This window comes from Trametes versicolor (assembly GCF_000271585.1).
Source record: "Trametes versicolor FP-101664 SS1 unplaced genomic scaffold TRAVEscaffold_3, whole genome shotgun sequence".
Taxonomy (NCBI): Eukaryota; Fungi; Basidiomycota; class Agaricomycetes; order Polyporales; family Polyporaceae; genus Trametes; species Trametes versicolor.
Window position 1 is genome coordinate 2,084,174 of NW_007360323.1, and position 24,293 is coordinate 2,108,466.

General features: G+C 57.6%; 10 protein-coding genes and 1 non-coding gene across 11 annotated transcripts; 7 read left to right on the top strand and 4 right to left on the bottom strand.

The window, feature by feature from the left end:
* Positions 1-50: 50 nt before the first annotated feature.
* TRAVEDRAFT_163397 (uncharacterized protein) lies at positions 51-1,552 on the top strand. Its single transcript, XM_008037465.1, has 4 exons — positions 51-418; positions 473-594; positions 648-823; positions 877-1,552. Exons 1-4 carry the CDS (start codon positions 134-136, stop codon positions 1,407-1,409), a joined length of 1,116 nt encoding a protein of 371 aa, XP_008035656.1. The 5' UTR covers positions 51-133; the 3' UTR covers positions 1,410-1,552.
* Positions 1,553-1,709: 157 nt separating this feature from the next.
* Positions 1,710-2,513, top strand: TRAVEDRAFT_117769 (CC42_CANAL CELL division control protein 42; the record flags this gene model as incomplete). Its single annotated transcript, XM_008037466.1, has 5 exons — positions 1,710-1,757; positions 1,819-1,875; positions 1,935-2,004; positions 2,063-2,397; positions 2,451-2,513. The coding sequence occupies 5 exons, from the start codon at positions 1,710-1,712 to the stop codon at positions 2,511-2,513; spliced, it is 573 nt and encodes a 190-aa protein (XP_008035657.1).
* A 708-nt stretch (positions 2,514-3,221) lies between these two features.
* Positions 3,222-5,636, top strand: TRAVEDRAFT_70094 (peroxisomal biogenesis factor 2). The gene is made up of 8 exons (XM_008037467.1): positions 3,222-3,445; positions 3,502-3,652; positions 3,703-3,922; positions 3,978-4,095; positions 4,148-5,054; positions 5,106-5,181; positions 5,239-5,537; positions 5,594-5,636. Exons 1-5 carry the CDS (start codon positions 3,230-3,232, stop codon positions 4,781-4,783), a joined length of 1,341 nt encoding a protein of 446 aa, XP_008035658.1. The 5' UTR covers positions 3,222-3,229; the 3' UTR covers positions 4,784-5,054; positions 5,106-5,181; positions 5,239-5,537; positions 5,594-5,636.
* Positions 5,637-5,779: 143 nt separating this feature from the next.
* Positions 5,780-7,911, top strand: TRAVEDRAFT_44661 (uncharacterized protein; the record flags this gene model as incomplete). Its single annotated transcript, XM_008036863.1, has 9 exons — positions 5,780-5,833; positions 5,893-5,948; positions 6,003-6,229; positions 6,292-6,359; positions 6,412-6,519; positions 6,571-6,933; positions 6,987-7,260; positions 7,322-7,576; positions 7,634-7,911. The coding sequence occupies 9 exons, from the start codon at positions 5,780-5,782 to the stop codon at positions 7,909-7,911; spliced, it is 1,683 nt and encodes a 560-aa protein (XP_008035054.1).
* Positions 7,912-8,125: 214 nt separating this feature from the next.
* On the bottom strand, positions 8,126-10,879 carry TRAVEDRAFT_70096 (cytochrome P450). The gene is made up of 12 exons (XM_008037468.1): positions 10,829-10,879; positions 10,329-10,736; positions 10,171-10,278; positions 9,986-10,114; positions 9,764-9,923; positions 9,603-9,686; positions 9,449-9,545; positions 9,257-9,383; positions 9,077-9,190; positions 8,835-9,009; positions 8,494-8,743; positions 8,126-8,406 (listed from the first exon to the last, which is right to left on the bottom strand). Exons 2-12 carry the CDS (start codon positions 10,419-10,421, stop codon positions 8,208-8,210), a joined length of 1,536 nt encoding a protein of 511 aa, XP_008035659.1. The 5' UTR covers positions 10,422-10,736; positions 10,829-10,879; the 3' UTR covers positions 8,126-8,207.
* Positions 10,880-11,212: 333 nt separating this feature from the next.
* Positions 11,213-13,009, top strand: TRAVEDRAFT_44663 (uncharacterized protein; the record flags this gene model as incomplete). The annotated part of the gene is made up of 4 exons (XM_008036864.1): positions 11,213-11,498; positions 11,550-11,833; positions 11,904-12,593; positions 12,659-13,009. The coding sequence occupies 4 exons, from the start codon at positions 11,213-11,215 to the stop codon at positions 13,007-13,009; spliced, it is 1,611 nt and encodes a 536-aa protein (XP_008035055.1).
* A 300-nt stretch (positions 13,010-13,309) lies between these two features.
* On the bottom strand, positions 13,310-15,254 carry TRAVEDRAFT_143996 (DUF1768-domain-containing protein). The gene is made up of 2 exons (XM_008037469.1): positions 13,778-15,254; positions 13,310-13,703 (listed from the first exon to the last, which is right to left on the bottom strand). Exons 1-2 carry the CDS (start codon positions 15,248-15,250, stop codon positions 13,503-13,505), a joined length of 1,674 nt encoding a protein of 557 aa, XP_008035660.1. The 5' UTR covers positions 15,251-15,254; the 3' UTR covers positions 13,310-13,502.
* A 2,579-nt stretch (positions 15,255-17,833) lies between these two features.
* TRAVEDRAFT_27303 (acid protease) lies at positions 17,834-19,815 on the top strand. The gene is made up of 9 exons (XM_008036642.1): positions 17,834-18,083; positions 18,220-18,313; positions 18,372-18,705; positions 18,769-18,823; positions 18,878-18,932; positions 18,999-19,138; positions 19,194-19,300; positions 19,369-19,495; positions 19,562-19,815. The coding sequence occupies exons 1-9, from the start codon at positions 17,873-17,875 to the stop codon at positions 19,606-19,608; spliced, it is 1,170 nt and encodes a 389-aa protein (XP_008034833.1). The 5' UTR covers positions 17,834-17,872; the 3' UTR covers positions 19,609-19,815.
* A 135-nt stretch (positions 19,816-19,950) lies between these two features.
* TRAVEDRAFT_t44 lies at positions 19,951-20,022 on the bottom strand. The gene has a single exon. It is a non-coding gene; the product is annotated as a tRNA-Asp (tRNA).
* A 243-nt stretch (positions 20,023-20,265) lies between these two features.
* TRAVEDRAFT_35284 (polyadenylate-binding protein 2) lies at positions 20,266-21,080 on the top strand (the record flags this gene model as incomplete). The annotated part of the gene is made up of 5 exons (XM_008036731.1): positions 20,266-20,340; positions 20,410-20,583; positions 20,640-20,746; positions 20,801-20,888; positions 20,946-21,080. 5 exons carry the CDS (start codon positions 20,266-20,268, stop codon positions 21,078-21,080), a joined length of 579 nt encoding a protein of 192 aa, XP_008034922.1.
* Positions 21,081-21,804: 724 nt separating this feature from the next.
* On the bottom strand, positions 21,805-24,067 carry TRAVEDRAFT_44667 (uncharacterized protein; the record flags this gene model as incomplete). The annotated part of the gene is made up of 21 exons (XM_008036865.1): positions 21,805-22,063; positions 22,126-22,150; positions 22,215-22,272; positions 22,324-22,351; positions 22,413-22,425; positions 22,489-22,535; positions 22,592-22,692; positions 22,748-22,787; positions 22,848-22,863; positions 22,922-22,933; positions 23,015-23,039; positions 23,097-23,131; positions 23,194-23,207; positions 23,259-23,284; positions 23,345-23,362; positions 23,421-23,430; positions 23,490-23,546; positions 23,596-23,637; positions 23,702-23,715; positions 23,771-23,849; positions 23,910-24,067. The coding sequence occupies 21 exons, from the start codon at positions 24,065-24,067 to the stop codon at positions 21,805-21,807; spliced, it is 1,077 nt and encodes a 358-aa protein (XP_008035056.1).
* Positions 24,068-24,293: the final 226 nt, after the last annotated feature.

Here is a 24,293-nt window from a genome sequence, read left to right on the forward strand (position 1 = left end):
CTGAAATTCTTGGAACGCAGTCGCGCTGGAAGCTCGACCGGAACGACTGCGACAGTACTTGTGCGCAGGACTCGCCGCGGCCGCCTTTCTCTCTTCCTCTCATCGCTCTTCGAGAGCCGGGACTCACCGCGCCATGTCTATATCGGCCAAGGAGCTGGCCTACGCGGCCACGACATCGGCCTTCACGCGCAACTTCCGCCACCTCCTCCCTGTACCGCGCTTCCTCGTTCGCGGCCCGTTCCTCCCTGGGCAGACGAAGCCGAAGGACACGAAGCTGAAGGACAGGATCAAACACTGGAACATCGTCCCTGGAGACTTCGTCCGCCTCCGAGGAGACACGAAGGGGGCTATCCACGAGGTGTTCAGGGTGAACAAGATCAGCAACAGGGTGCTGCTGAAGAAGGAGATTAACAAGGCGGTGCGTAGAAGAAAAGAGGGGAGGTTGCGGGTATCCTGAACACGATGTTTGTAGGGATATGTGCCGGAGGGACAGAACGGTGTGGGCGTGTCCGTGCCGTACTCGCAATGCCAGCTGCTCATCGGCCGGTACGAGTATCCGCCGGAGGGTGAGGCAACGGAGCCGCAGGTCAAGCCGTATGTATTGCGCTGTGTCACCTGCTTTGCTTTCTGCTGACCAGTACCTTCAGTGTGTTCGCGTCGCGTCTCACCATGTCAGAACCCTACTGGTACGCGAAGGGAGGCTACTGGATCTGGCGGCGGTATGCCGTGAACACTACACCACGTTTGCCCAAGTTCTCGGAACAGTCGTCTGTGTCGATTCGGATCCCTTGGCCAAAAGTGACCGCGGTCTCGAAACCGGAGCGTACGTGAACACTCATATGCTCCTCAACACATAAATATCTAACTACCGAACAGCGAGTCTGTATGACACCACCGCGGACGCCGTGAATGAGGTGACATACACCGCACCTGCCCTCCCCTCGACCCTCCTTTCTCCCGCACCGAGGATACCGACCGAGCAGGAGTACATCACCTCCTTCAAGCCCGGCAAGCCCGCTCTCCCCACCTCCGCCCCCGTCGAAGTGCACCTCTCTAAGGAGCTCTCGAACCCGCACAGTCGCGCGAAGAAGCAGGCACGCTGGCAGGCGTTCCAGGCGCGCCAGAAGTCGCTGCTCACGGAGTTCATCGCGACCGAGTGCGCGAACCTGAACGGGCGCACGCGCAGCGAGGCGCGCGCGGAGGCGATGTGGAAGTGGCAGAACCACCTGCAGGAGGAGCGCAAGGCGGAGCTGAAGCGCCGCTGGCGCAACCGCGGCGCGGAGGCGGCTCAGATCCGCACGAACAAGCGCAAGAGCCGCAAGGCGGCGAAGCGCGAGCAGAAGCTGGCCAACCTGGTGCTCGAGGACGCCCCGAACCAGGTGTTGCCGAAGGCGCCTGCTGCCGCGTAGTCGTCTACACACCTTCGATACTGTATCTTTCGCCGCGCTCGTTTGGTGGGCGTGCGCGAGGTAATACACCCATGTCTAGCTCTGTCTTCGATACACCTTGCTTGACAAGGTTACTCTACCGTCATAAGTGAGGTCAAAATCCGTCCTTTTTGGCAAATAAATCCAAACAATATTAAGCGTCCACATGGTCGCGACCGCAGCGAAGCGAGCCGCAGCGTGCTCTTGCGCACTCCGCCCATCTTGTTTACCACCAGGTATCCTTGCGACGTATATTCAGTCCACTAGTTGCCTCGGAGAACCATGCAGACGATCAAGTGCGTTGTCGTGGGCGATAGTGTGGTCGGCAAGGTGCGTCGTCCTCTGCTCACGAGCCCACTACAGCACTTAACGGGAGCGATATGTGTTGTAGACATGTCTGTTGATTTCGTACGCGGCCAACGAATTCCCCACCGAATATGTTCCGGCCGTGCGTGATTGATGACCTACACCGTCTCGTCCATGTGTCTAATTCATCCCTACATGCAGGTGTACGACTGTGCTGTCACGGTTATGATCGGTGACGACCCGTATACCCTCGGACTGTTCGACACAGCAAGTAAATGCGTTGCGGTCTAACGCACACACAGTCCGTGCTGAATAGATCGTACTCATAGATGAAAAATACAACAACCATCCGCGTTCCCTGTCATACCCCCAAACAGACGTGTTCCTTGTCTGCTTCAGTGTAACGTCCCCTGCCTCGTTCGAAAACGTAAAGGAGAAGTGGTTCCCGGAAGTGCGCCATCACTGCCCGGGTGTCCCGTGCATTATTGTCGGCACCCAAATTGATCTCCGGGACGACCGTCAGGTGCTGGAGAAGCTCGTAAGGCAGAAACAACGGCCCATCACTTCCGTTCAAGGCGAGCGGCTCGCTCGGGAATTGGGAGCAGTGAAGTACATGGAATGCTCTGCGCTGACGCGGGAGGGCCTGAAGAACGTGTTTGATAAGGTGAGTCGTCCGCCTCTGTGCATGCAGCGGCATATGCTCAATATATCATCCAGGCGATTGCGGCGGCGCTCGAGCCACCTGTCGTCTGCAAGAAGGACAGGTGCATCATTCCCTAGCGTACTGTGGGATGGAAGCTGCCGGCGATGCCGTCGTCATCCTGTTCTACGAGGAGTCGACGACCCTAGGCCTTCGCCCTTCTCCATGATGATATGACGAGGTTATGAGTCGGCGGGGGTGGGTGTGCACGGTCACGGGTCGACGACGGCAAGGAGAGCTATATTTTTGCTGTACGGAAGGGTTCCTAGTGGCTACAGGAGTGCTTGCTCAGTAGATCTAGAGGGCTCAGCGAAGAGTGCCACGAGCAGGAGGGTGGAGGCGCTTCTACACACTGTCTATGCATGCAGTGGCCGCATCGGCTGCATAGCATGTAGCCGTGGTCAAATATATTTCTCATGGCAATGACGCACCCCACGTGTAGTGACCAGTCGAGCAAGGTTTCAGCCGACACAGGTCGACGGCCCTAGCCTTATGAGTTGTGTGAGCGATCATTAAACTGTCTGAGAAAGACGCTGCGTACTCGCTGCGACACATCTATAGACCGGGCACACTTCCACTGTCCGCTCTTGCTCTAGCTAAGTACTGTACCATCCCAGTGTTCTTGAAACACATGCATATAGAGCTCCGGGACGTCTGCGAAGCTCACGCCGACATCGCGAACTATTGCGAGGCATAGCGGATAGCAATCACGTGCGACCCAAGTGGTCTTGACACTCGACCCAGGGTGCCGGCGGCGCTCAAGCGTCGGCGATGTCATCCTCGTCCCACTCACCCCATGTCCGCCCGGCACCCTCTGGCTCATGATCAGTCCTGGCAGAACGCCTGGAGCGACGCCCAGGACAGAATATCGCGAATCCGCGCGGACGTAGCGGCCTCGCCATCTCCGCACCCCCGCATCACGCGTGTGGGGAAGGTCGACGCGGAACTCCTGGACGCGGAGCTCGTGCAGCTGCTGAAGGAGCCGCTCACGAAGGCACTGAGCTTGGTCAATGTACGCGGTCTGTTGTCTCTCTTTGCGACGTGCTCCCAACGCGATGTTTGCTACAGTCTGCGTGGAAGGCACAGTTCGAGCCCGAGCTCGGCCTGCTCATCCAGCTCGTGCTGTACAAGTTCTCCGTTTGGGACCAGGGGTCGAGCTATGGCGCGAAGCTGCAAGGCCTGAAGTACGCTCCTCCGCCAGGGTCTCGTTCTCGTATCGGTGCGCCCTCACCCCCTGCGCGTAGTGGTATTCTTGACCGGAGGTGACAGCTTCCGGATTGCCTGGGTCGACGTTGGCGGTGCATATCGTCGCGACGATATTCGTGCCATATCTTCACAACCGCCTCCGCTCCCATGCCCTATCCAACGCGTGGCCGGACGCGCCTTCGTCAGACAGACGGCGGAAATCCTGGGAGCTTTTGACGCGCCTGGAGTCAATACACAGCGCGGCTGGCTTGCTGAACTTTGTCTTCTTCCTTTGGAACGGAAGGTCGGTCTAACGAGCGATGACAATTGCTTCACCAGAGCTGATAACATTCATTTAGGTACCGGACATTAGCAGATAGGGTGCTCCGTTTGCGGCTGGTCTCTGCGCGCCGACACTTCCAGCGGGAAGTGTCCTATGAGTTCATGAACCGGCAGATGGTTTGGCACGCGTTCACAGTAAGTCTGGTGGCAAGGATTATCTCGTCTTCGTCCTCTGACTTCGTCCCAGGAATTCCTGCTCTTCCTCCTACCTCTAGTCAATACCCGAGCTCTTCGTCGGCAGTTCACATCCATCACTTCATGCCTTACCGTCCACTCTATCATGCCCTCGCGTAGTGGTGCGGCGCAAACCGAGAAGAAGACGCGAAGAGGGAAGTTCTGGACGCTTCCTGAGGACCAATGCGCGATCTGCGCCGAGAACGCGTCTACGAACCTCGCAGACCCTGCCGCTGCCCTATCGTCCCTCACGTCTTTTTCCCCATATGCCACCACCGGATCCGACGGCCCAGCAGAATCCAGCGACCCCGAGCAGGTTCCGCAACACCCGATCCACACGCCATACGTCACGTCCTGCGGGCACGTCTACTGCTATTACTGCGTGACGGACCGCATGATGCGCACGGCGGACGAGCGGTCGGGCGTCGGCCCCAAGGGCACGCAGTGGAAGTGCCTGCGGTGCGCGGAGGGTGTCGCTGCGGCGGACCGGACAGAGGCGGATGCGGAGGGGCCGGAGTACGAGAGCGGGGTGGATGACGATGACGACGCGATGAGTTTCGAGTTTGGGAGCGAGAGTATGGATACGGAGTTTACGGGGAGCGCGGGCAGCTATGCGGATAGTGAGTCCGATGGACTGTCGAGCGATTAGAGGCGATCGTCTCGTCCTGTCGATGTATACCATGTACACTGCTCTGGTTTACTCAAGTGTGTCTGCTTTGTATTCGTATCTGTCTCAGACGTCCGCGTCGTGGCCGATCGTAAGGTTCTCATAGTCCATGCTGCTATCCAGTCGTTTGTCAATGTTGAGTATGTCCCATCTTTATTGCCGGCCGCCTTGAACGAACTGCCAACCGTCCTGGGTGAGGGCGTTCACTGCGCCCTCTGCCGACTCTTTCGGCACCAGCACGTAATCAGTATTCCTATAACTTTGTTGATCAATGCGCAATATCTGCACACCGGGGAACCCCTACCATGTCGATACCGCGAAGATCGGTATCCCGGCAGCCTTCAAGGGTAGAGTGAAGTTGCACATCACTCCCGTGACGCCTATGAGAGGACCCATCGCTATCGAAGTTGTTTTCGTGAGGGTCGCAGAAAGCTTACCAAAGTCCATGGGTCCGGCGATCTTGATGCAGCGCCAGGCTGCGTCTGCCTCTTCGACGTTAGAGCACTCCCTGACAATCGACACTTCCTCGTTGGTGCGCGTAAGGGAGATGAAGCGACCCTCCGCCGTGACTTGCTCCGTCAACATGCGGATGTAAATTTCTGGGATCGGGTCATCGGGTTTGAGCTGGACAACTTTGAAGGGCCGTTCGAGCATACAGAGACGGAATGAGGGGTGATCTGAGGGAGGTGGTGGAGGCATTGAGAGAGCAAGACTCGAGCCCAAGATTCTAGAGCAGCTACCCCCATGCATAATAAATCAAAAATTTCTATGATTATGGGCATACGTGCATACCAACTGATATCCGTTTCGCAGAACAGCGCGTCGTGGCTAAGAGCAAGAGGCGGATGGGATACGGCCCCGGGCGCCTACAAATATTCAGCCACAGACGCGTTGTGCGGTCACGTGTGTCGCGAATCTCATGAGAGCGACGCCGACGCGTCTCGTCCTCTCCCTCAACCTCTCTCTACCACGCACACGATGCCTGCTCTCGACGACTATCTCACAAAACAACTCTTTATTGAGAAGAACGTCGTATGTTGATGTTGATCTGACCAGCCGAGGGTTGCAGCTCTGATTGTTCACCTCGTAAGGTCACATACCGTTCTCTCAGTCGCCAGCTCGGTATTCACGTCAATGCTGCCAAAACGTATGTCGCGAGGTGTTCTAACAATGACTTGAAACCTGAAGAGCATGTGCACAGAGAGCTCTCAAAGTTCCATGAAACATCTGTCGACAGCCCGACGCGTGCTTTCGCCACATATTTGGTCTCCGGCGAACTGTTCCCCACTGCTCCCCAAACGCAGGATAGCACTTCAACGCAGACCGAAGATGGGATGGATGTAGACTCAGAGCCCACAGAATCCCAATCTACAGAGGAGGAGGTGCCGACTACCACGCTGACGCTTGTGGGCGAACAAGACCTCGAACGTACGCCTGTCATACCCTGTACTTCCTACTTTGCCCTCAACAATCCCCTCTCTTTGACATAGACGCAAAGTCGACATATGCGCGCATATTCTCAGTACACGTCTACTGTCTCAGCCCCTCGCCCCTCACGGTACGAAGCACTCCCATTGACTTGAGATTACATGTATGAACAATCTCGCTAGGACGCCGGTCTCATTTGTGATCCCTCCGCCATAGTCTACAAAGCCGACGCTAAAGACGCCCCAACTTCCTCTATTGCCCTCGGGAGAGTCGTCGGCCCAGACGTCCGGGTGAGTTCCACCTTGCTCTGCATCACCACCGTGTTTCCTCATGCGCAGCAGATCGGCAAGGCGCTGCCGCCTGTGGCCTCATCGTCGAAGGCAGCGGCAGAGTCGATCTCCCGCAAACCGACTTTGAAAGTGAAGACAGAGAAGCCGGAAGACAAGACTCCAGTCACCAAGTCAGGGTCTGCGTCCATCTCCAGCGCCGAGAAAGAAAAGGACAAGGCGAACGTCAGTGCTGCGAAGCCTAAAGCAACCGGTAAACTCGACTGGAGTAAGGCGAAGAAGACGCCGGAGAGCGACAAGAGTAAGAAGAAAGAGAAGGAGGTCAAGAAAGAGGAGAGCGTTTCTCCTGTAGAGAAGGCAGTCAAGAAGACCGCCAAACTCGAGATCAATGACGAGTCGCCCAAGGACGATGGCAAGGTCTGTTGCTGTCCACCTCATTGCGAAAGCCTCCATACTCACTACGTCTACAGCGTGGAGTCAAGCGCAAAGTCGCCCCACCCGCAGTCTCAGATGCCGAGGACAAGCCCACACCCCGCGCGAAGGAGAAGGAGAAAAAGTCTACGCCCGTGCCTGCGCCCGCCGACATCAAGCTCCGCAAGAACCGCATCGTGTCTGACGACGAGGAAGACACGCCTCCGCCGCCCAGGCGCATCACAAAGACCAAGGCGCGTTCGTCCATGGCAGCGGATGCACTCGACTCCGATGCCGAGAACAGCCTACGGGCGATGATGGACATCGACGACGGTGAGTGCCATGCGGACTGGAGCACAGCTTCGCAGGCTAAATGGCTTGCTCTCCCCTGCAGCTCTCGTGGAGAAAGCATCTTCCTCGCGCCCAGTACCCGTTAAGCCGGAGCCTGCAGACGACGAAGACGAAGACGTCGAGATGGCGCCGGAACCTGCAGCAGAGACGCAGCAGGCGTCAGAGGACGAGGATGCCGCGCCGAAACCAAAGCCACGGAAGAAGGCACAGAAGAAGGTCGTGCCTGTGGGACGCAACGGCCTCAAGAAGAAGCGGATCATGAAGTCGCGCATGACCGTCGACGCGAAGGGCTACATGGGTGCGTGCCGCCTTGCATAGCGTCCAGCCTAGATCTCATGCTGGTGATGTGTGCTAGTGACGGAGGACTACTCGTCTTACGAGTCCGTCGACGAAGAGGAAGCAGAGGAGGCAGCGCCGAAGAAGGGCAAGGGCAAGAAGGCGAGCACGTCGACGTCCTCGTCCGCTGCGAAAGCGAAGAAACCAGCGAGCATCGACGTGGACGCCTCCGATGCCGAGGAGCCCGTGGTCAAGAAGAAGCCGGTCGCGCGGGCACCCAGCACGACGAAGACCAAGAAGCAGCCCGCTGCGGCGCAGGGCAGCCTGAAGGATTTCTTCGGAAAGCCTAAGAAGTGATACTGTGTATCGCTTGGAGGTCTCTTCGCGGATTGTTGGATAGGTGGCTATACTTTCGATCACATCTTTTAATTGCACCACCAACTAGTCCGCCTAAATTGTTGTACGGTCGATTGATAGCTGGAGGTGAGTGCAAGGGGTCGTCGATGACGCTTATTCGAGTGCTGTGCTTTCTGCGTTCGAGCACTCCTGAGCATATCACTACTTTTTTGCGACACTGTACATTCGCCGCCCTAGGGGCAACACATATCCATCCGATCCATCCACATGTACACGCAGAGCCAACAACACTCATTCTAGACTACGACCTTCCTCGCCCCCGACACATCCTGCCGCTTCCTGAACAGCACCGTCGCGTTCGGCGCAGGGAGGTCAGCAGGGCCGAAGCGGAAGTTGGCGGGCCGCACGCCCTCCCTCTCGAACTTGACGTCGTACGTGAGCACAACATACGCGAGCATCGTCTTCAGCTCGTTCGCCGCGAAAAACCGGCCCGGGCTGTATGCATAGTTCACCCATCGTCAGCGGTCGTCCTACCGAGTGCCCAAGGGGTCGAGGGACGTCCGAGCCCAGAAAGTTACTCACCACGCATGCTTCCCATGTCCAAACGTAAGGAAGTCGACGGAGGTGTTCACGAGCTGGTGCTTGACGGCCGCGTCCGCGCCGCCCTCGCGCATGCGCGCGAAGCGGAACGGGTCGAACGCGTCTGGGGCCGCGTAGCGCGTGTCGTCGCCGCGGTGCGCGGTCGCGCTCGCCGCGGCGACGAGCGTCCCGCGCGGGATGCGCGTCCCGTCCGAGAGCGTGACGTCCTTCATCGCCTTGCGGAACATCGCCACTGTCGCGGTGCGCATGCCTAGGTCAGTATGATGTAACAAAGGCAAGGAGGGCAGGGGGAAGGGAGCATGGGGGGAGGGGAGGGGACGTACGGAGGGAGCCGTCAGCGAGGCGCATGGACTCTTTGAGGAAGCTGTCGACCTTGCGCATCTTCCCGAGCGAGGTCTTCGTCCAGCCCTCTTCGGCGATGATGCCCTCGACTTCTTCGCGGAGCGGCTGGATGTACTCGGGGTACGCGGCGAGGTTGTAGAGCGCATGTGTGAACGTCTGCATGGCGGGCCTGGCGAGTCAGACAAGGCGGACGGGTTAACGTTAAAGGGAGCATGATGCTTACGCCGCTGGAGGTGTGGATCGCGCCGAAGTTGACGAGGAGGACCTTCTCGACAATGTTGTCGAACGGCGTGCCCTTGTCGCGTCCCTCGTCAAGTAGCCACTGGAGCAAGTCGCGCTATGTAGGCAATGATGTCGGTCAGTCCTGGTGGCTAAGGGGTTACTCGGGAAGGTGTACACGTACGGGCTTGTCCGCCCAATCGTCTCCATACTTTTCGTACATTTTCTGCCGTTCTTGCAGCATGGGTACGACCATAGGCATGAGAGCCCGCTTGTTCTTTGAGACCATGGTTGTCATGCGCCCTATAACACTGCACGGTCGGATGATTCATGTTCAGCCCTCACACATCTGGGACGTGATGGTATATGTGCTTACGGTTTAAGGAAGTCGGGGAATAGGTTGATGAGGAAGGACGTGATGAACACGTCGTTCGTAAAGGTGACGGCCACTTTGAGGTACTCCGGGTCACGGCCTACAAAGCAAGGCCGTTAAATTCCGGCCTACTATCTGCAGTAAACGATGGACGTGCATTTGGGCAGGCCGACGATTACGCGGTTGCTCGCTCGCGCAATCACTTGCTGGACGATAGGGAATGCACGCACTCCGACCCATTCTGGCAGGAAAGAAAGGACGCAAGACCGGTGAGTAAACGGCGAATCCGTAGGCGCACCGCTGCATAAGAACACTTACCACTCCCTGTAGCGGGAATGTACTCCTGGAAAGCAGCAGAGATCTCGTCGACCACGTCTGGGCAAAGCGCTTGTAGGCTGCGCGTGAGTTTGTCGCGTACGACTGCGACGTGAAATTGGTCGTCCACGCCCGGGCCGAGCGTGTGCCTTAGCTGGAGCACCTAGTAGACGTGAACGCGGTGATAAGTTCTACTAAATCCATGGTTTGTAAGAGGTGGGTTACCTGTGAGGCGCCTTCGACTGCGGACAGCTCGTCATCTGAGCACCTGCGAAGCTCGTCGATGAGTTTCGGGCCGGTGAAGATAGCGAGCCAGCCGTCGAGCATGGCGACCTTGTAGACACGGCCGTCATACTAAGGACATGTGTACGCGTCAGCATTATTCGTATACGCCGGTAAAATAAGCGTACCTTCTCATGGCCCTCTCGTAAAAGACTCTCGGCATCGCGTAAGTAGCGAATGGCCCCGATGTAGGAGAGGAGCGGCGCGGAAGGGCCGATAGTGGGGATAGAGTTCAGCTGCGAGGACTAGTTAGCCGTGTTCCGTGTGAGGTCTTCGAAAGACTGACTGGGTTGAGACGGTGTTGGATGAAGTACCCCACTAGCCATACGACCGCAAGGGTAGCCAGGAATTGCCCAGGCGTCACGTCGAGAGAGGTCATTATGCCAAGTCTAAGTTGGTAGACACGCGATTGGTTCCGACAAGTATCTGGAGGTGTGGGTCAGTCGCGGTTGAACGAACGATGGGTATGCAGAGATGAGATGAAGAGCGAAAGTAAGTCCGCGACTGGGAGATTGGAACGGGGGAGCGATTGAAGGCGGAGCGAGAGGCTGCCGAGACGGAGATCATCGCTCCGGAGTGCACTTGACGCTGTACGAGGGAGGAAGAGGTAGCAGGTGCACCTATACGTACGTCACTCGCTTCAGCAGCGCGAATCGTCGATCTCGATGGACAGACAAGCAGCCGTGCTTCCTTTCTAGATGGCGAGGAGTGCCAGGTAAGTATACGGTGGCGAGGGGAGACACTGCCTGGAGCGCAGCTGGCCCCGCCTGCTGCGATCGCACCCACCTCGCTTCGACTTCCCGCTCCGGTGCAATAGAGTCCGACGCGATCTGCAGCGGCGGAGAGCTCAGAACGGCGGCGGTGGTCGTCGATGGGGACGTCCGGGTGGGGTGCGTCCCGGCCTCGGCGGACAGGCCCGTATTTTCTCAGCGACGTACGCATGTCGCGGCGCATGTGGACTGCAGAGTGGGTCATCCGAGGGCCAGGTCCACTCATGGCGGTTTTTGGACGAGCTCTCTCAGGCTCACCGCGGCACAGAGCCCCCACTTCCCGCGGCAGTCACGCTTGTGGGCGCCGTGACGCGTCCCATGTGATCGTGACATGTGGGCGTTTACCCGACGCGTCGACGTCGAGTCTACGCGCTTGAGGCACCTCCTGCTCCTTGCCGTCATGTTCGCCTTCGTCCCTCGCAAAGTTGCCCAGAAATCAAAACCTCATCATACAGCAACAGGAAATGCAGTCGCTCCGGCTGCGACTCACCCAGAAGTCCGAGCTGGGCCTTCGAAGGCAACACCCATCCAAAACTCCGCAAGCACCACGAAGGGCAAACAAAAACACTCGGAACCAGCTATACCCGACGAAGACCTCATTGCACTCCTCTCGCTCTCACTTTCCGACCACTCTCTCTGGGCGAATGTCGAACTCCGCAGAGCGCTCGCCACCGCGGACGAAGGCTGTACGTACCCTCCCGCGCTCCCAGCAGTGAGAGCTGAGCTTCATCTTCTAGGGCTCCCCCTCAGCGCGCTCCTCCGCAACTCCGCGTACTTCTCCCATCTGAGCTCGCGGCCCCCAGAATCTGCGTACGTCAAAGCAATTCGCACCCACGCCGCCGACATCTTTGAGGTGCGCATGCGCGTCACCGCGCCGTCGCGGACAGACTGGCAGGGCACGGACGCGTCCACATCGAGCGACCCAGGCGGGTACGAGGTGCGGAGGAGGGACTGGCGCGATGCGCTGCTGAGCGCGCGCAACACCACCCGGCAAGAGTGGGAGAAGAGCACGGTGTACATGGTGCGTTCCACCCCGCCCTGCATGCCGTGGTGACGCTGGGCATGAACTCATCCGTTGCGCTGCCATATAGGAATGCCTTCCCCTCGCGCACCGCAGCGTGCCCAAGATCTACGCCTTCATCTCCGCTCTCCTCGGCCTGCCTAGCTCCGGACAAGTGCTTTCCACAGGCGTCCAAAGTATCACCCTCCCCGTGCACCACCTCGACCGCCCCGGGGACGTCCCGAAACCCAAGGGCTTCGCGCTCGTCACATTCGCGAGCGAAGACGACGCATCACGCCTCGTCGCGGACTGGCCATGGCGGCCCCGGCGCAATGACATCCCGCCATGCGAAGACGAGAACGAGGAGACGGGCGCCCCCGCACGCGAGGCGGTCAAATTCGGGTTTCGCGCACTTCCGAAGGCGCGCTGGGACGCGCTCAAGGAGGAGTACCTCGCGCACCGCCAGCGGCTCCTCGACCAAATCGCCCAGTCAGAGCCCGAACCAGAGGCTGGGCCTGCGGACCCCAGCTACGACGCAGACGGCTACCGCGACCGCGACCAGGGCTGGGGCAACGGGGAGCCCCCTACGCACGCGCCCCCAGCGCCTGCGCCCGCGCACGAGCATGCGGACCCAGATGCGCCGTTCCCGCCTGGGTGCCTGGTGTACGTGCGGGGCGTGCACCCGGAGACGAACCGGACGACGCTCAAGGCACTCTTCGCCGCGCGCGGCTTTGGGCCGGACGCGCTCGACTACGTCGACTACAGCAAGGGCATGGGCACGGTGCGTACCCGCTCTTTCCTCGTATGCGCGAGCACAGATGCTGACCTTTTCGCGCCCACCCGCAGTGCCACCTGCGCTTGTCTGCGCCTCACCACGCACAGGCGCTCGTGACCGCGTTCCATACCCTTCCTCTCGTGCAGCGCCAGGGCCTCGACAGCACTGGGACAGAGGGAGATGCTGAAGGCGGGGAAATCAAGCCGATCTCGATGGAGGTCGTCGAGGGCGCGCGAGAAGAACTGTACTGGAGTAAAGTGCCAGAAAAGATACGACGTGAGGCCGTGCGGAGGGCCATCGCGCAGGCATCGTCTGCGGGAGGGAAGGGCGGCGATGCTAAGGAGCATGTAGACGCGGTACAGGAAGAGGACACGGGAGAGCAGGAAGGCAAGCGTAAGAGGAAGCGTCGCAGGAAGGCGTGATAGTCCTCGAGAGCACTACATACGTCCGCGTACTCACCACCTCGGGCTCCGCATTATGTCCTCACGACCATTCATATTCACGCTAGTGCTTGCTCGCTTCCATCGTTCAGAACAGCAAATAATGCATCATGCATACTCTACTACTTATGATACAGTACATCCCATAATATCGTGCCTATAGTCGTGAACACCCAAACACATAGTGGCGCAACAAACACAGCAGTCGTGGCAGGATAAGGTTAGACTAAGAAAGCGAGGGATGGTCGTCGGGGAGAGCATCATCGAGAGCGTGAAGAGGGAGGGAACAAAGGGTACACTGACACACACAAGAGACCGCCAAAAGAAGAGAGGAGGAAAGACGAGGAGAGCCGGAGGAGGGTAGGGATGTGTGGAGATAGAGGTGTCGCAGTAGGTTAGGTATCGCAGGTCGTATGGTATGGTATTGGAGATCCGATGAGGGTAGGGATAGGGAAGGGGGCCCGCCGAGGGCGTATTACGTCTCGAGCTCCCTGCGAAGCCGGTCGCGCACGCGGCAGAGCGCCTGCCCGAGGGCGTTCATGCCCTGCCCCACGGGACCATCGCCCCAGAAATCGTCGTTCGGGTCCGTGTATATCAGCTCCGCGTCGCCCGTCTCGAGGAGTAGCTCGCGTAGGCGCTCGTGCTGGATGAACTTCTGGTACAGCGCCTCTTCCACCTGCAAGCATCGTGTCAACAGTCAACATTCACATCGAAGGCGCGCGCCAACACACGACGATAGGCCGTACTCACCAGCTCCGAGAACTTCTCCTGCAGGTCTCCGCGCCACCGCGAGCGCATGCTGTCCGAAATCACAGCCGCCTCCTCCGCCGTGCCGCACCGCCGCACCTCCTCCGCGGACTCAGGGTGTCCGGGCAAAAAACGGAGCGCTTCGATGAGGTGCAGTACCGTAGGGTACGACTTGTTCCCGTAGTGCACCTTGTGCGGCGACATGTGCAGCAGCCCGTGGTACCGGTTCGAGCGGTCGATCCGGATAGGGCGCGGAGGCGGAGGCGGCGCAGGCTGCGGGGTCGGCATGCGTTGTGGGCCAGGAGACTGAGGGTACTGTTGTTGCTGCTGTTGTTGATGTTGCTGTTGTGCCGCGGAGTTCCCGAATGCGGGCGAGACTGCTGGGGCGACTCCGGGCACATACCCTGGCATAACTCCGGATGGCATGACTGGCGGCTGTCCGCCGCCTCCAGCCATGGGTATACCGCCAGTGTTCGCTCCCGCAGCCATCGGCGCATTAGGATGGTGGTACGTCAACGTAGTGGTCCCATCCGGGAGGTGTTCGACCGTGGGGAGTATCGTGATAGACTGACCGCCGACGAATGCCTGCTGAGGGGGGCTCATGACGTCCGAGAAGCTCTCGTCGTCCCTGCGCGAACCCCCCAGGCGCGCGCTGAGTGACCGGAAGAGGCCCTTGCGCTTCTTCTCCTTGCTCGAGCGCGAACCCTGGTGGTGCCCGGGCTGCACGTTCGGGATCGGAATGGCGTTTATGGTCGTGAACGCGGGCGCCTGCGCGAGCTTCGCCTTGATCTCCTCCGCGTCTATCGGCTTGCGGAGCTCGCGCAGGATCTGGGCGTATGGGGAGTGCTGGAAGATGTCTTTGGGCGGCGGGGGCAAAGGATTGTGGGTGTGACGGAGCGGAGTCCACGGCCGCGGTCGAAAGTCCATCGGAGGCTCGCGGCGAAAGCGTTCCTCTTCCTGGTACATGGGCGCGCCCTGGTTCTGGAATTGAGGAAAGGGCTGCTGGCCGGGGCCAAACGCGACGCCTGGCGGGGGAATAACCGGGGGCTGCTCCTGCGGGACAAACCCAGGAGGCAGCTGCTGTACGAACACGGGGGAGGACTCCGCCCTACGGTGTTGACCTCGTCTAAGCGCGGGCGCGGGCGTGCCCCTCCTCTCGCGATTTCGATCGAACGGACCGTATTGCCCAGGTGCGAGGGGAGGCTGGAGCCGCTCGCGTGTTTGGGGACTCAGCTCATCATCGTAGCTTTCAGAGTCCTCCGAGTCCGGATATGCGCCAGCAGCATGGTATGGCGTCCCGCCGGCTCTTCCAAAGTTAGATGGCATGGGAGGGATGACGGGTGCTTCGGGGTTTTGCCCTTGCCCGGGGATAACTGGTTGGGGCATACCCATGTGCGAATTGTGATCAAGGCCCATGCCCATACCCATGCCTGTGTTCATCGGAGGAGCGGGGAACGGGTTGCCAGCCGTGGGCATAGCGCCTGACATAGTGGGAATGGGCGGGATGACTGGGTTGCCTCCGATATGCATCTGGGGCTGAGGGAATACGAGGGGTTGCCCTGGCATAGATTGAGGCTCTGTGTACGATGCACACGCAATGGTATGGGTGAAAGGGTCTTCATTGCGAGGCACAAACAACACGCACGGCCGTAATAACCCTGCTGTGGCATATTGGGAAATGGAGAGCCGTAAGGCTGCTGGCGCGCCTGCTCCTCTCTCAGCGCCATAGGCTCCGCGTCATACATGTCTTCTTCCGCGCCATAGCCCCTCCGCGGGCGACTAGACCATGTATTTTTCGAGTACGAGCGGTCTTGAGGAAAATGCGATCGTGAGCGTGAAGTTCCTGACGGGCGGCTAGGGTTGTTGCCCATGAGATGCTAGCGTGCAAGAAATGAGAGACGATAGGTATCGCGGAGGAAATGAAAGATGAGAGGGTATCAGCGGGAGAAGATGGCACGAGGGAGTCTCATGGAGGACCGTCGTAAGTGGGAGGACAAAGCCCGAGATTGGTACCGCGTTCACGATCGCAGAGGCGAATCGAAACCTCAAGGCGGCCACGTGGCCCGAGTCACGAGAGCGCGACGCGATTCGCAAACGCGTCCGCCTAACCGCGTCCCTCTCGACTCTCATGCGACTTGGGCTCACTGTTCTAGCACCGTCCGACACGCGCAACACATAGTGTATATAGATAAGGGCGTGAACTCACGTCTAGCCATTCGACGCAAGCCGCGTGCCCCATCGGAGCGACGTGGAAAATGGAGTCGGCCGCACAAACTACGAAGCATGCATAGGGCAGATAGTGCGGCAACAACGTATGGACGACGCCAGAGTTCTCATAGTCAGCTAGCGGAGGAGGGGACCAAGGACGGACGCCGCGAGGAAACGACTAGCGTTGGCTTATATGTGGGCCCGACACAGCTGGCTGGTAATTGCGTCATTGATTTTTTGACAGGCCTTTTCTGTGCCAAGAGCGGGTATATGTCTGCGGAGGAATGCCTCGGGCACGAACAACGCTGCGACGCGCGATCGGCCACTGTGGCGGCTGAGAGCGTTTCTCAATGGGGCATATCACTTACCGCATTCGTAGCCGTCTTCGTCAATCCTCTGCCAGACCCTACCGTCACCGTCATGAGCGGACACCGACACGTCAAAAGAAGGCCCAGATCGGCCTGAGATGTTGCAACGTCGCAACGGGATATCTTACCCGCTGTTTTACAGTGAAGCCCAAGGATTCAATATTCAGTCGTATCCCGCGGTCGACCTTTGCGATGATATCAAGCCATATGAAGGTTTGCTAGGGTTTGCGCCGTTCGTCGTTAGAGAACGCATCGCAAGTGTGGCGAGGACGTCAATGATGCACGGTGCATTCCAGTGAAGAACTAATTCGTGTCGAAGGCATGCTGTCCCGTGCTCGTAGACTCGACGCAGAGTCACGCCATCAAGGAACATGAGCGAAATCATCGACGGCGGACCCGCTCGAGACGATGTACTTGGAGACTCGGACCGTCCGCATCAACATGTATACATCGGCGATAGGTATCTTCCGTATACTTGCCGCGTAGGGCGTGACTGACTGAATGATTGGAAGCACGAGTGCCACGAATGCTGCAAGTCGTAAGACAGCCATAAGCTCACTTCTGCAAGATCGGGCTGGAACGGATCCGGAGCGACAGCAAGATATAGGTCTTCCATGAAGCGAAACAGAACCAGATAGCAAGTGACCAGCGGTGCCTCGACCCAGGGACAGAAGGACAGCCCCGGGCTGGACCGTATGCACGTCTTCATGCATTCATGACGTGTGATGATGTAGCCCAACAACTCGAGTATGTTGTGGAATATTGTAAGCTTGATGTCATTGACAACAGCAGCGTACTCAGGGCTGCGGAGCTAAGCGCGCATCGGACCCGCTGCGGATACACTCCCAAAAAGGTAAGGAAGAAAGAAGCAGGGTGTATCTTTAGATCAAGCGCCCGCCGAGTTTGTGATCGCCATGAACGCATATGATGATCTCACGTTCACTTCATTTGATAGCTGCTTCTCATCTCATCCGTCTTATGCACACAGTCCTTCTACCAAAGTACATCGCCTGAGCTCCAGGATATCACCACACGCCTCGGCTTATCCTGGCCGCCCTCTCAGACCCCTCCGACTATGGTCGCTCCTGCCCGTATGTGACAGCAAGCTTGGTGAGGATGCTCGAAGGGGCCGATTCTGGGGAAGTTCCGTCAGAAACGGGAGCCCGTCGCGAGGAACAGTTGCGGAGAAGACGAAGGGCCCCTTGCGCTCCGCACTGATAAGAGCGTGCTTACGGTGGACGTCCGCCCGCTCGTCCTGCAGTCACTGTGGCGCCCTGCTCTCCACCGCTCTGTCCACCTTCACCGTAGCGTCCGACCTCCGAGCGTGCCTGTCCCATATACTTCCGTCCTCCTCGTCCGCGTCACATCGTGTGCCTGTCCGCCTTCCTCGGGTAATCGTTCTACTGTCAACCTGTGATATCACAGACGCCACTCTCGTCCTCTAGCAATCCCTATATAAGCATTCGCCATGGGCTGCATCCCGTCCAAATCCGCCTCCCAGTCCACCCCAGCACCCTCTACCATGAAGCTTCATCAACTCGTTCGCCCCGAAATCTACAAGAACGGAAAGCGGCCGGCTTTCTCTGCCGCCTACGCTCGTGCCGCTCGTCGTTACGGTTTCGAGACCGGACGCAACGCCGGCTTCGCGAAGCGTAACAATGTTGTCGTGAAGGTCAAGAGCAAGCACGACCAGGACACCGACCACGAGGTCCCCGCCGAGTCCATCCAGAACGGTGCGTTTCGTTCACGACTCCGGCCCGCAGTGGTGCTCATCACAGCGTGTCCGGGAACATCATTTATTCAGAGTGAGTGCCTGCTCCTCCTGTAGCGCCCAATGACGATGTCTGAACATATTCTCGCCGTCTGTCAGCCTCGAGTATGTCGTGCCCGTCAAGATTGGCACCCCGGGCGTCACGCTCAACCTCGACTTCGACACTGGTTCCTCTGACCTATGGGTCTGGAGGTCCGTTATCTCGACACCTCTGACGTATTCCGGAACAAAACTCACATGTACCTTGCAGCTCCGAACTTTCGCGTGCCTCGTCGACCAAGGGCCACACCATCTACAATCCCTCCAAGTCCTCCACGGCCAAGAAGGCATCTGGCACGTGGAATATCAGCTACGGCGATGGCTCCTCAGCTTCTGGCAACGTGTACACGGACAATGTGACCGTTGCGGACGTTACTATCCCGGGCCAGGCCATCGAGCTCGCCGAGAAGCTCAGTGCGAGTTTCCTCCAGGACGGAGGGAACGACGGACTGCTTGGTCTCGCTTGGCCGCAGATCAACACCGTCTCGCCCAAGCCTGTACCCACCCCGGTGGAGAACATGATCACTAAGAAGCTGATTAACCCCGTCCGTAAATTTCACCACCTTCTACAGCGAGCACGGCACTGACATCATATGGATTATTATCAGTCCGTGTTCACCGTCAAGCTTGGCCGCGGAGACGAGGCTGGATTCTACTCCTTTGGTTCGTGCCATGTTCCGCTTTGCCATATGGCATGACGCTAAAACTGTCATTCAGGATTCATTGACACCTCTGTGACGCCCAACCCGATCACATACACTCCCGTGGACAAGTACGTATGCTCCCAGTTGTGCCTTACGGCGCCCCGGGACCGCAGCTGATATTGCTTGAACGACAGCTCTCAGGGATTCTGGCAAGTCGCGTCCACTAGCTGGTCGCTGAACGGCGAGACGAAGGAGCGTTCGGGAAACACGACCATCCTCGACACCGGCACCACCCTTCTCCTCGTTTCTGACGACGTCGTCGATGCACTCTACGGCAAGTTTCCTTTAAGCCGACTTCTCCGCTGCCTTGTTCTGATCTCTATCCATAGGCGGCATCAAGGGTGCTGTTTTCGACAACCAGCAGGGTGGATACAAGTTCCCCTCAGACGCCACTGTACCCGACGTTTCCTTTGCCGTCGGCGACACGCTCTACAAGGTATGTTGTACCGCACATTACCAGTGCTACGTTTCTCCACGACCACTGCTAAAACGACATACGCGTAGGTGAACGCTAAGGACATCGCCTTTGGTGACGCCGGCGACGGGTTCACCTTTGGCGGCATCCAGAGCCGCGGCGACCTCGATTTCGATATCTTCGGAGACGTGTTCCTCAAGTCTGTTTATGTCGTCTGTAAGTCTACACCAGTACTAGTGCGCCGTTAGAGCGACGAGTGACTGACAACTATCGGACGTTCAGTTAACCAGGGCGAGAAGACCGTCGGGCTAGCGCAGCGCGACGACTGAGCGGTACTCGAACCAATCGGTGCCGTGTCGATGTCATTTGAGAGGTTGCTGTAGGATGATGGAACATTGATGTGTTGGCTTTGAAACTTGATGTCATAAGGACACGAACTTTCTGCTGTTGTTGTGGTGGACGTTTTGTTTGCGGACTGATAGCTCGGATGGCCTCGGAATGTCTGTAACAGTGTACTTGAATCTGCATATACGCAATACATACCCAGTGTTCGCTTTCATGCTTCCGTCCAAACATACCGTCTTGCCTCGATGATTCTCTCCCTTATTTTCCGTAACGTGTAAGTACTGTGGACGTATGTATATGACCCCGAACAATCCAAAAAAAAACAACTCCCTGGCGGGGAGTCGAACCCCGCTTTCGCGCGTGACAGGCGCGTGTACTAACCGATATACTACCAGGGAGATGGCAAGAAAAGCTCCGAGGGATCTAAGTATGGACCGTTGCAGATGGCGCTGCGTGACGAGACGCGCGTGGCACGTGCGCTCTACGTCACAAGCCCCGGGTCACAGCACGCGGAAACTTTCGCGTGAGCCTGCGTGAGCCTGCCACGGCTCAAGCGCAACTTCCTCTCGCTCGCCACACACGCCGACCGTAGTCGTGCTCTCTAGCTCTGCTCCAGCTCTCTCTTTGCTTTCCCATTCACAATGACCGACGTCGACGCCACGACGCCCACCCTCAATGAGGACACCGTCATAGACAATGCAGAGGAGGATGACCCGGTACGTCACAGTGCATGTTTATAGCCGTGTGGGGACGTGGTGCTGAAGTCGGGTTTGCGGCCGCTCTAGGAAATCTTGCTCATGAAGCAGCGCGTGGAGGAGATGGAGCGCGAGGCGACAAAGCTGAGGGAACTGCAGGCCGCGGCGGAGAAGGCGGAACGGAGTACGCCCACGGGGGACCAGCCGATGGAAACTGAGGAGGAGAAGGCGGCTACGGACAGTCGGAGCATATACGTTGGGAACGTACGTGTATTCAAACGTGCGGTGACAGACTTTGGTTGCTGAAGCAGAGGGAACAGGTGGACTACTCTGCTACGCCAGAAGAGATCCAGCAGCACTTCCAAGCGTGCGGCACCATCAACCGGGTGACCATTCTCTGCGACAAGTTCACCGGGCATCCGAAGGGGTGAGTTACCAGCTTCACTTCTGCTTCCGCCAAACTGAGACCAGGACCCGCTAGCTACGCATACGTCGAGTTTTCTGAGACAGAACATGTGGATGCCGCCCTCTCCATGGACAACTCCCTCTTCCGCGGGCGTCTCATTAAGGTTCGTTACGCATCCACGTCCGACGAGGCGCACATCTGACGGTGGGCCCCTGCATAGGTCACCGCAAAGCGGACGAACATCCCCGGGTTCAACGCCCGCGGGCGGGGACGGGGCGGCTACCGAGGGGGCTACCGGGGCGGCTTCCGGGGAGGAGGCGGGGGCTACCAGCCGTACCGTGCGCGCGGCAGGTGAGTGTGCATGTTGAAGGTTGGATGTGCTCGGGCTGACGTAGGGCTGCGTGCGCAGGGGACGAGGCCGAGGCTTCTGAAGACTCGCAAAATGGACTGTGGATGCATGTTCTCGCTCTGCTCTGTACTTATTATCTATGATTGTAACCTTGGGCGGTACGCCTTCCTATTTTCTGACGCACTTTCTGATACTGTTCATATTTTTCCATGTGTACTATGTCGTGCTCGACTGCCAAAAATGCCCCTGCCTCCAAATCCCCGTTCTTGGCCCACCATAGAAGTTGCCGATACATCTACTCCCGTTCCACAGGTAGAACGTACTCTGTTTGCCTCCTATCTCTAACAGCACCCCAAACGATCTTATGCGCTCTGTCTTGACCGTATGTTCATCCAAGTATGATTGCCTGTGCGTACTGAACTACCGACAACGCCTCGAGCGAACTTATCGACGCCGTCCTCGGAAAGTCCGTATGCATTTGCAAGCAGGTGATGTCATTCGCGACCCCATTAGGTGTCTGGAACGTCCGAGCATATCTTCTCCGGGTCCCAAACTTCCATTCCTATTGAGTCGTCTCGCCCTGGCTGCACGAACACTACGAAACACGTACATTAATACTATTTACAGGTAGCCCATTAGCCGCAATACATGTCGTGCATATCCAAGCGCACCAGTCCGAGGTTCTGCTACAAGTACAACATAAATCACAATTCCCTCGTTATTCCTAGGTTTACCATGTCATAACCTTCGTGGCCGCCATGATATCGATGACCGAGTCCGCAGTCTCGGTCTCGGTGTCGGGCTTTGCGGTGGGCGCAGCGCTCTCGGCTTCCGCAGGGTCCTCCCCCGAGTGCCAACGCACCGGTGAACCGTATCCATTTACGATGGTATGAGACGAGTGCCGCGGCATGACGCCGAGGAAGATGTCCCGCGTGCTTTGGTCTTGGAACCCGGCGTCGAGCGCCGCAAGGGTCGACCGGGCATTCAGTCTGTCAGGACATGTATGTTCAGCCCAAGCGGGAGCTCGTGGAATGGGTCGATGACAACTCACGCGGCCAGGACGGAATTGATATAGACTAGATAAACGTGGTCAGTACTGGCATGCTCGTCATTGGGAAGCTTGGTGAGAGAGTTTCCTACTTTTTACGCAGACTAGGTCGAGGGCGCCGAAGAGCAGATTATTCGGAGAAATGACAGCCTACGTGATCTGTCAAATGGTCGTCCTGGACAACATCAGTCAATGACTTACACTGCCGAAGCACATAGTCGCAAATACGCTTATCACGCAACCCCGCAGCCGTTAGAGACAGACCGAGATATGTAATCTGTCAAACTCACAGAGTGATCAAACCTGTGACAGTCGATGGAGGGTATGGTCATGCGCAGCAATAGTGCAGGCAGCAGGAGCACTCACCTGTGCAGATCGCATATGCCGTTAGGAGGTCGAGTACAGAGTTCGTCCTGCGTGCGTTCCGTTAAGTGGCATGAGTTGTAAGATGATTTGTGAAGGTACCCACCGCTTGAATCCATTCCGGCTGCGATGCAGAGCCACCACGAGCACGGTAGTCATGATAGCGTCGGCGGTGATGACGACGCCGTAACCTCCGGATTGTAACCACTGAATGCAGTGCTATAATGAGGGAATTGCTAGGGCAGGGCGGATAGAAGCGCACCGAGAAGTTGTTCAGATCATGCACACTGTCCTGTTTGAAGCTGGCGGTGGTGATGCGGTAAGTTCTATATATCCATGTCGAATATAATCAAGAGGCTTACGCTATCCAGGTGAATGCTATCATGAGCAATGTCAGTCGCAGATTTCATTGTGGTCTCGTATACTTGTAACCGACCTATCGCAGCAGCTAGTAGTAAACGCGGGACACGGGAGCAACGACGAGGTCAAGGTGAATACATGGAACTATCCAGACACAAAATAAACCTACCGAGCTCCACGACGAACATCCCGCCCTACAATCTCATCGTCAGATGCCCGTGATGGATCAATAAAGATACGTAAAGACCTACCGTATATTTGACAAGCGGCTGATACATTTTGCCAACTGCTTGGAGGGTCAGACTTCGAGTCCATCGTGTTGTTTGCAGTACTTGCCCATATATACACGCCGAGCGAAGAACCTGCACAGCACGCTCAGCACATACACATGAGTCAGCCAGCAGGAAGCTTACATTTGGCATGTCACTATGATGGTCCCCTGTGAAGCATGTAGTCAGTTGAGGGTTCCGCGAAAAATCTGGGGAACCAGCTCTAATACCGTTATGACTGGCTGCAGCTGAGAGAACTTGAGAGTCAGTAATACTCAACCGTATGTATTGGTTAGTACCGCGCACGTTCAGGGACCTGCGAAGGGCTCAGTTCATTTCGATACGAGATACGAGGGGCTAAGCATGCGAGCATACCAGAGGGGGTCCGCGAGACTATCAGGCGTAAAATACTTTGAGATAAAATTTCGATAGCTTCCGCTGGGTCAGAGTGGCATTCTTGGCGTGCAGGATCAGGACGTACTTCGTATGTATTGCTAAGACCGTATGCAGGGCATCGAGCACGCTAGCAGTCTTGTGATTAGCGCATGCCACCCTTTTGCACCATGCGGCTGGATTTGAATGCTCACACGAGTACCGCGACCTAGGGAGCCAGCATTTTAACATTGCTGCACAAGGAGATAAATGTTTCGACTCACGTAGTAGTTGACCAGTCGACTGTTCGAGCCGTCAAGAAAGGTAAATTGGTACACCTGGTGCAGCGCCACGCCATAAAGCCTGTCGGAGAACATAAATCAGATCTGATGTTTGTCGACACGGCTTGGAAGCTCGGCTTACATGAGACTTATGAACGTACAGATGAGGAGCGCGCCGTAGGCGGGTCCCAGGCCAACACGTTGTGGTAACAACTCGCTCGAAGCCTCTGCTGCGGAGTTCATAGAAGTGGATAAAGAGTGGATGGGGTCGATTGGGTGCAGCGCTTGCGCCTGCCTCATGCTTAAATGGCGCGGTGCCCCGAGGCCACCCTGCGTCTCGACTGTCAAACTGCATTCATGGAATCATCGCATCTCGAACTTACCGTACGATGGGGACTGGCCGGTGGGGGGGACTGCGCCGCCTGTGAGATATATTCTCACATTAAATGCCCACATCGAGGCAGTAGACCACTCACGAAGTGTACAATGTGTCGTGGACAGTTCGTTGGGACGACGCGGGGGGTGA